Source organism: Paramormyrops kingsleyae, chromosome 1, assembly GCF_048594095.1.
Source record: "Paramormyrops kingsleyae isolate MSU_618 chromosome 1, PKINGS_0.4, whole genome shotgun sequence".
Classification (NCBI taxonomy): domain Eukaryota; kingdom Metazoa; phylum Chordata; class Actinopteri; order Osteoglossiformes; family Mormyridae; genus Paramormyrops; species Paramormyrops kingsleyae.
In genome coordinates, this window is record NC_132797.1 from 51,438,604 (window position 1) to 51,447,500 (window position 8,897).

Here is an 8,897-nt window from a genome sequence, read left to right on the forward strand (position 1 = left end):
AATGAACTACAGTAAAACCTCGGATTACGAGTAACTTGGTTTGCAAGTGTTTTGCAAGATGAGCAAAATTTTGAAATAAATTTCACAGCTCACAAAAGCTCCTATGCTGGCAGTATCAAAAACTAAAATGTCACCCTCGGTGCAGGCCTGATAACGTCGCTTGGGAGCGGTGAGACCCAATATCAAAACAGGGTAATGCATGGAACCCCGTATCTCCTGTAGACCCGTGCTGGCGTCGAGTTTCCCCTTTGTCCACCTTGTCCAGATGAACGGCAAACTTCTCCTCTGAGGTTGTAGCAAACACAGTCCGTGTACCTTCAGGACAATGTTAACTGATACTGTGTCGGAGACCACGTTTAGCTTAAGATGCCGGCCAGGCGTCACAACGCAATTACTATTAATACTACTCATGCGGTATTAAACTTCAGAAATACTTTGCATACACGGTCACTGATAAAGTTGTTATCAATCCAAGAACTCGTATCATGCGTAATTCCACTTCTAAAGCCTAGAGGTGGATATTAACTGTACAATTACAACTTTCCTCAGCACAGTGTCAGACTAGCCATTTGTGCTCAGCCACCCCCTCTCGCTTGCTCTCTTTTTTTCTTCCCGCTTCTCCTCCAACTGGTTCGGGTTCAAAGATCACTATCCATTTTCATCCAATAAACTCACAGAAATTTAAAAATACAAACAAAATCCAGGCTATGAGAAAATAAACACATTTTGGCACAGTACGTTCAAAAAACACTTTTATACATTTCGTGACATTCATCCATCCATCCACTACTGGTTTTTCGGGTTGGGTCGCGGTGGCAGCAATCTTAGCAGGGTAACCCGGACTTCCCTCTCCCCGTCCACTTCATCCAGCTACTCCAGGGGAATCTTGAGGCATTTCCAGGTCAGCAAAAGACATAGTCTCTCCAGCGTGTCCTGGGTCTTCCTCAGGGCCTCCTCCCAGTGGAACATGCCTGGAACACCTCACCAGGGAGGAGTCCCAGAGGCATTCTGACCAGATGCCCGAGCCACCTCATCTGGCTCCTCTCAAAGCAGAGGAGCCAGATGACCAAGCTCCTCACCCTATCTCTACGGGAGAGCCCAGCCACTCTGCAGAGGAAACCCATTTCGGCTGCTTGCATTCACAACCTTGTTCTTTCGGTCACTACCCACAGCTCATGACCATAGGTGAGGGTAGGAAAGTAGATCGACTGGTAAATCGAGAGCTTTGCCTTTTGGCTCAGCTCATTCTTCACCATGACAGACCAATGCAGTGCCTGCATCATCCCAGCCACTTCACACTCGGCTGCAAACTGCTCCAGTGAGAGCCGAAGCTCTCGGTCCGATGAAGCCAACAGAACCACATCATCTGCAAAAAGCAGAGACCTAATCCTGGGGTCACCAACCTGGACACCCTCAACACCCTGGCTGTGCCTAGAAATTCTGTCCTTAAACATTATGAACAGAATCAGTGACAAAGGGCAGCCCTGGCAGAGTCCAACCCTCACAGGAAACGAGTCCGACTTGCTACCAACAATGCGGACCAAGCTCTGACACTGGTCGTACAGGGACCAAACAGACCAAGGCAGCCCGGCACCCCATACTCCCGGAGCACTCCCCACAGGACTCCCTGGGGGACAGGGTTGAATGCCTTCTCCAAGTCCACAAAGCACATGTAGACTGGTTGGGTAAACTCCCACATACCCTCAAGGACCCTGCTGAGTGTATAGAGCTGGTCCATTGTTCCACGGCCAGAGCGAAAACCACACTGAATCCGAGGTTCGTCAATCCAACAGACCCTCCTCTCCAGGACCCCTGAATAGACCTTACCAGGGAGGCTGAGGAGTGTAATCCCCGTATAGTTGGAACACACCCTCCGGTCCCCCTCTTCAAGAAGAGAGACCACCACCCTGGTCTGTTAATCCAGAGGCACTGCCCTCGATGTCCACCTTGATATTGCAGGTGCGTGTCAACCAGGACAGCCCTGCATCATCCAGAGCCTTGAGGAACTCCAGGCGGATCTCATCCACCCCTGGGACCCGGCCACCGAGGAGCTTTTTAACCCTCTGGAGTCGGCTATCCCACCGGCGGGATAAAACAGAAATTTCGCCAAACCATTTAAATAACTTTGTTTTTGTCATATACACATTTTAAAAACACCATCAGAAACCTTGGATGGTCTACTTTTCAAATATATAGGTAGAAACTAAATATATTTTTACAGCTTCGTCATACGAATAGAAATAACAAGTGACTGACTTAAGCGTCTGCGTCTCAAAGCAGCTCTGATCGCCCACCCACTTGCAAATCGCGCTATTCGCCAGTTCAAACCCAGCCTATTTAGAACATGTATAGCGATCTTTAGCTGAGAGTAGTACTATACGCCCCCGATGCAGGTAAAACAAAGAAAGGTGACATGGTTTGCTTTTTTGCCGATTTAATCTAATTTAAAAAACTTTAATACTTCCGACAATGGAAGTTTTGAAAAGAAGACAAATTATAGATTAAATCAGTGTTTTTTTTCATGATTCTACATAATGATTTCAGCGAGATATAAACTGAAATACATGAGAAAGATACGCGGTCGACAATGCCCTTGTCCCCAGAGCGTTAATAATAGTTAATTATTTTATTTCTGTCAACTCTGCATAGGCACTGCATCATATTTATATGGTCACAGTTTTTTACAATTTCTCAGCATGTCTGAAAATAGGTTTTTGAAAAGCGTATGTTTAAAGTTGATTTGAAAGCGGTACAGCATCAACACTGTTTATGGTGGGGATGGGGCGCTGCTGACTTCAGCTCGGGACGTTGTGGGTCGGTGTAAGGAATACTTCGAAGACCTCCTCAATCCCACCAACATGCCTTCCAATGAGGAAGCAGAGTCTGGGGACTTGGGGGTGGACTCCCCTATCTCTGAGGCAGAGGTCGCTGAGGTGGTTAACCCTCTGGAGTCTGAGGCCTCTCAGTCACTTTCTGGGTAGTCTGACATGCCTTGACATTTTAAAATATTTCACCTATCTAAAAAACATTTATCCCAAAGTGTTACATTTGCTTTTATTCAGCACAAACTCAGCACCAATAATCTGAGACCACTTAGAATGTTACTATTCTATTTTTTGTTAAAATCAACTTTAAACATATACTTTTCAAAAACCTATTTCAGACATGCTGAGAAACTGTAAAAAAATCACATTATAAACATCTCTAGCCAAGACTTTTGAGCTCTGAAGCTTATAGACACAGGGGTTGGCTACACATAGGTGAATGAGACATTCTGAAATTTTATTTGGTTTGGTTACTAAAGTGTTAGAACTTTGGAGTGACACTCTTTTTTTGAAAGTCAGTGGCCTATACAACGAATATTGATGAGATAGGTGTCCCCACACCTGTATTAGTTTGCATACTGTCAATGACCCATCAGTCTGGAATGTCACTGCACCCCACACCCATCACTTTCAGTTTGAAACGCAAGAAAAGTAGCAACAATAAAATCCTTTTCACAGTTTATTGGTAGCTGGAATGAGAAATGAAAAACTGTGAGCAGTCGCTACAGAAAGCGATAAATATGATGCAGTGCCTATTTAGAGTTAATGGAAATAAAATAATTCACTATTATTAACGCTCTGGGGATGAGGGCATCGTCGACCGCGTATCTTTCTTGTGTATTTCAGTTTATATCTCGCTGAAATCATTATGTAGAATCATGAAAAAAACACTAAATCCGTAATCTGACGTCTTTTCAACTTCCATTGTCGGAAGTACAGTGGTACCTCAGTTGTCGAACTCATTAGAACTCGAATTTCTTAAAAGTCGAACCAACCAGTTTGAAAAAAAATTACCTAGAGCTCGATCTGAATCTCAGAAGTCAAACCGTGAACGCCGACCTAAGATAAGTTGTACACGCGGGGAAATGAGTCACGTGGCACATCTCTCAGCGGAAACAAAGGGTAAAGCTTCAGTCTCAGCCTTGCATTAGCTGCGATACATATATTTAGACAGTAAAAATACTGTCCATCACCGTCTAAATATAACAGTAATTATTATTATAAAATAAAATACAATTAAAAATAAAGATTTCTTATTCATTATTTTAATATTAATAATAAACCATTAATACGTTTAATTATAATAATATTGTAGTGCCGAGCCGGACGGAAGGAAGACAAAGGCGCTGACGTCATGGTATCGCGGAATACGGGGTTTAATTACAGGTAGGGCAGGCAAAACACAGACGGACAATACAATGACCGGACTGGGGAAACAAACTGAAACGCGGACGAAATACAGAGGGCTAATGAAAACAACTAGAAACAGTTGATCACAGAAGGATTCCACATGGGGTTAACGAGGGGGTGTGGCACACAGAAGGAGCAGACGATCTGGGCAGGACACATTGTTTGGATACATTTATTTTCTTACTTTACAGATTACTGTTTTGATAAATGTGCCTAGATGTGTTTAGTACAGTATATGCTCTTCTTGTTTTATCCGGTTTAAATGTTTAAATGCTAAAAAAAAACATATTTAGGTGTAATTTTTTGGGGCCGGTAATGGTAATGGTATTCCATTATTTCTTATGGGGAAAATTCGATCACAACTCTTTTAGGATTCGATTCGGAGTTCTGAACATTTGAGTTCTGAGGTACCACTGTATATGTGTGTGTGTGTGTGTGTGTGTATGTATGTATATATATATATACTCACCTAAAGGATTATTAGGAACACCATACTAATACGGTGTTTGACCCCCTTTCGCCTTCAGAACTGCCTTAATTCTATGTGGCATTGATTCAACAAGGTGCTGAAAGCATTCTTTAGAAATGTTGGCCCATATTGATAGGATAGCATCTTGCAGTTGATGGAGATTTGTGGGATGCACATCCAGGGCACGAAGCTCCCGTTCCACCACATCCCAAAGATGCTCTATTGGGTTGAGATCTGGTGACTGTGGGGGCCATTTTAGTACAGTGAACTCATTGTCATGTTGAAGAAACCAATTTGAAATGATTCCAGCTTTGTGACATGGTGCATTATCCTGCTGGAAGTAGCCATCAGAGGATGGGTACATGGTGGTCATAAAGGGATGGACATGGTCAGAAACAATGCTCAGGTAGGCCGTGGCATTTAAACGATGCTCAATTGGCACTATGGGGCCTAAAGTGTGCCAAGAAAACATCCCCCACACCATTACACCACCACCACCAGCCTGCACAGTGGTAACAAGGCATGATGGATCCATGTTCTCATTCTGTTTACGCCAAATTCTGACTCTACCATTTGAATGTCTCAACAGAAATCGAGACTCATCAGACCAGGCAACATTTTTCCAGTCTTCAACTGTCCAATTTTGGTGAGCTCGTGCAAATTGTAGCCTCTTTTTCCTATTTGTAGTGGAGATGAGTGGTACCCGGTGGGGTCTTCTGCTGTTGTAGCCCATCCGCCTCAAGGTTGTGCGTGTTGTAGCTTCACAAATGCTTTGCTGCATATGAAGTGGACGTTTGTGTAGAGTGGATGTATTTCACACTGTTGTCATGCATGCTAGCTTGTTGCGCATTGATGCATGATGCACCTAAAACAGGTCTTTGCAGATATGTGGTGTTTAGGAACCGATAAGCATAACCAAAATAAGAAAAAAAATATTGGGTACCCAGTACTTTCTTATCCGTTCTAATTTGGAACCTACTTTCAGTTCCCAACCCTAATCTTGACCCAAACAAGCTTTAGTAGGAACGGTCGATTTCCAAGATTTTGGTCGAGGTACAATTTGATAAAAATTTGACATTCCCATTCGACATCCGAGTTGGTCAAGTTAAGAGGCGTTCGAGTTCCAAGGTTCTATTCTATTATGTATTCATATATAATCTGTTTCAATCGAACCATTAACGCAAACGTTCATACACACACCTGCAAAGATACAAGTTACAATACTTTATTCTTTTTTGGAACAACAAATGAAAAACAAAGAGTGAGAGCACCAGCGGAATGCTGGGAAGATGCTCAGACCTCAGGAGGGGCCCAGGGCCCGGCCCCACTCTGCCCAGCCTGGTTCAGGCCCTCAAAGTAGGTCTGCTCGATGCGGTGCACGAAGGTCAGCAGGTTGCTGTAGGTCTTGACCTTGTCACTGAGCTCGTTGCTGGTCAGCTGGGTGGTAAGGATAGTGAAAAGGTGTCCAAAGACCAGGGCATCCAGCTCCGTGGGCCTGGGGGGGGGGGATTGGCTCATCACATGAGACTGAAACCGCCACTATGAGAGCAACACTTGTCACTGCTCCTTCAACAGCTCCTGTGCATGTGCAAGCCCCTCCCCCATGCTCCCACACTTCAAACAATCCCAGAGACCCACAGGCATAGAGATAAACCAGGGTCAGAATCCAAGGCCATGACCAACCTAAGAGATGTCCCTTATGTCATCTGCAGCTACACTCCCCCAATGAGCAACCTCCTGTGCTCCCTTCCTTCAGAGCCACTGGAAACTTACTGTCTGTTAAAGAAGTACATCTGTGTGCCGAGTCTCTGCGAGAGTGCCTGGCAGCACTGGGCCACATCCTCATACACCTGCGGGACAGACAGGCTAAGAACACAGGGTCACAGATTCACTAGCCCCCAGAAAGATCCGAGGAATGGCGGGACAGAGACAGACAAGGGGACACAGACTCCCGAGTATGGGCAGAGCACAGAGGTGGACACAGGGATGTGGTCTCATTCTGCCTCTGGGAAGCTCCAAGGAGGTGTGGGACATAGAGATGGACATGGTCATCACACACAGGCACACAGACAGACACATGGACACGCAGACAGACACACAGATACACAGACAGATAGAAAGATGGACGTGAAAACAAAAGCATGGACTCACACCTGCTCCAGGGTCTTCTCTGCCCAACCGACGGCACTCATCTTACGCCGCACCTCCCACTGCTTCTGATAGGCCAGGATGTGTTTCAATGGCCAAGGATAGGGACTGCTGTACCGAGGCCTGGTGATCTGCACATGAGCCCAGTGGGAGGGTCAGCATCTAACCCATGGGGGCTGATAGGCTGCCCTTTTAAGGCCCATATCTACAAGGATGCTCACCTCTGCTGCTGTGGTCTCGTCACACCACTGGATGTACAGCTGCAAGATGGGAAGACGGCTAGGATGAGGGAGAGGTGGGGTGATGGAGGAAGAGACCCTGATGGGGGTTCAGTACCTCTGCAGTCAGCAACATGTTATTCATCAGCTCCATATAGGCTTTCATCTCCGCCCTCTGAACGTCATCCAGCACATCACTCAGGGAGTGACCCTGGGGAACAGGAAGAAGTCATCAGCCACATGGCATCCAGGGCCATCCTCCTCACCTCCCCCACCCTCCCCAGATAGCCTGCCAGCTCACCTTAGCCTTCGTGAACTGAATGATGGGCCCCAGCTCCGACACAACCTGGTTTCCCACGTGGATGAAGGGCACTTTGCCTTGAGCAAAAACAGCAAGCAGAAAGCAAAGAATGACCAGGACAGAGTGACAGCAACCCTGATGATCAAGAAGCTCCAAAGTAACACTCAGACTGAAGTGAACATCACACTGAGGCCAGAGAATAATCTGGCCTAGCGAGCTGAGCAGGGAGACCTGGCAAGTCGCCCAGGGCGTGTGCAGCTGCACTGAGTGTCGTTCTCAGCTAACTGTCCCTTCTTAACACACTATGATGACAGACTGGCCCCGCCAGAGCGTGACGGGCCGTTGCTCATGGTCTGTCTAGCACAAGCCAGCACAGCACAAGTGGCAGTTTAAGGGATACTATTAAACCAAGTAAGGGCAATTCAGATATTTATCGTTTTCCATCGTCAGTGACGATAATTGGAACCACTTGCTTTCTGCCCTTTATGACAAATACGGCAAAGTGTTATTGTATACTGGGTACAAAACCGGCACTTCACTGCAACCAAATCAAAAGTGACAACTGCACTAAAAACTAAAATTACACAAATGTGTGTGGATTTTGTTTGTTCTGCCTTTTGATACCATGTCTGGTGTTCCTTGAATTATCACAGCAATTGGAGAGGGAGTGAAGATTTGTTGAGGCTGCAGGTTGAGGCTGCATGTTTGTTTTTATTCGTAACCTAAAATTAAGCATAGTCAAATAAAACCTATTTTTCCTTTTGCGGATGGGAGTGGGAGACTTTATAATTGCGAGCGGGAGTGGGACTAAATATTATAAGCTTCTGAGGGAACAGGAAGGAGTGTGACAGAATCTTGCAGGGCGGGTGGAAGTGGGGTTTCAAATTCCATCCCATGCAAATGCAGCAGTAACCCAATTCACAGATTTTTCAAAAATTTAAGTTATATTGTAGGGACTTAAAAAATGTTTCCACAAGCCAAAAAGTAACAAGCTTTACCACATTTGGGGGGTATTTTCCGTATGACGCTTAAATCATTCGAGATCAGATGCCTCATCTTGGATGAGTTAATGTTAGTGAAACTCATCCGGGATAAGTAGGTTTTTCAAACACAGCTGTGTAGTAGATTAGTCTAGCTGGATCCATTCAACTGAGATGATTGTGCGTGCCCACGCTGCTTGAAAAGCCCATATATTTTGAGTCTAGAAAACGTGATCAGCAGTCTCTCATGAGTAGGACCTTTTATTAGAGGGCTTCAAAGAATTCAAAGATTTAACATGTACTAAAGGAAACATCAAAAGTGGCCCAAACCAGAAAAGATGGGTGGCAAAAAGTGTCTGACAAATTAAAGTAGTTTTTAGTTATTGCATTTATCACTTGAATGTAATATTATGTTTCCAATGTTTCATTATTATCTTATTGTCATAATTACAGATCAAATACAAGCACAATCATGCTGGACACGGGAACGAGTTAAAGAGAAGTACAAATATATACTTCAAACTGGTAAACACTACATTTCATTTA

The 8,897-nt window shown here is 44.9% G+C and overlaps 1 protein-coding gene across 3 annotated transcripts in view; it reads right to left on the reverse strand.

The window, feature by feature from the left end:
* Window positions 1–5,915: 5,915 nt before the first annotated feature.
* Window positions 5,916–8,897, reverse strand: part of mtx2 (metaxin 2) — a 48,351-nt gene continuing 45,369 nt past the window's right edge. For all 3 annotated transcript variants that reach the window (XM_072716474.1, XM_072716480.1, XM_072716472.1), the window contains 6 exons: window positions 7,372–7,448; window positions 7,189–7,281; window positions 7,074–7,112; window positions 6,858–6,983; window positions 6,478–6,554; window positions 5,916–6,199 (listed from right to left, as the gene is read on the reverse strand). In XM_072716474.1, the coding sequence (XP_072572575.1) occupies window positions 5,998–6,199; window positions 6,478–6,554; window positions 6,858–6,983; window positions 7,074–7,112; window positions 7,189–7,281; window positions 7,372–7,448 (614 nt within the window). In that variant the 3' untranslated portion in view covers window positions 5,916–5,997. The remainder of the gene's footprint in view (window positions 6,200–6,477; window positions 6,555–6,857; window positions 6,984–7,073; window positions 7,113–7,188; window positions 7,282–7,371; window positions 7,449–8,897) is intronic.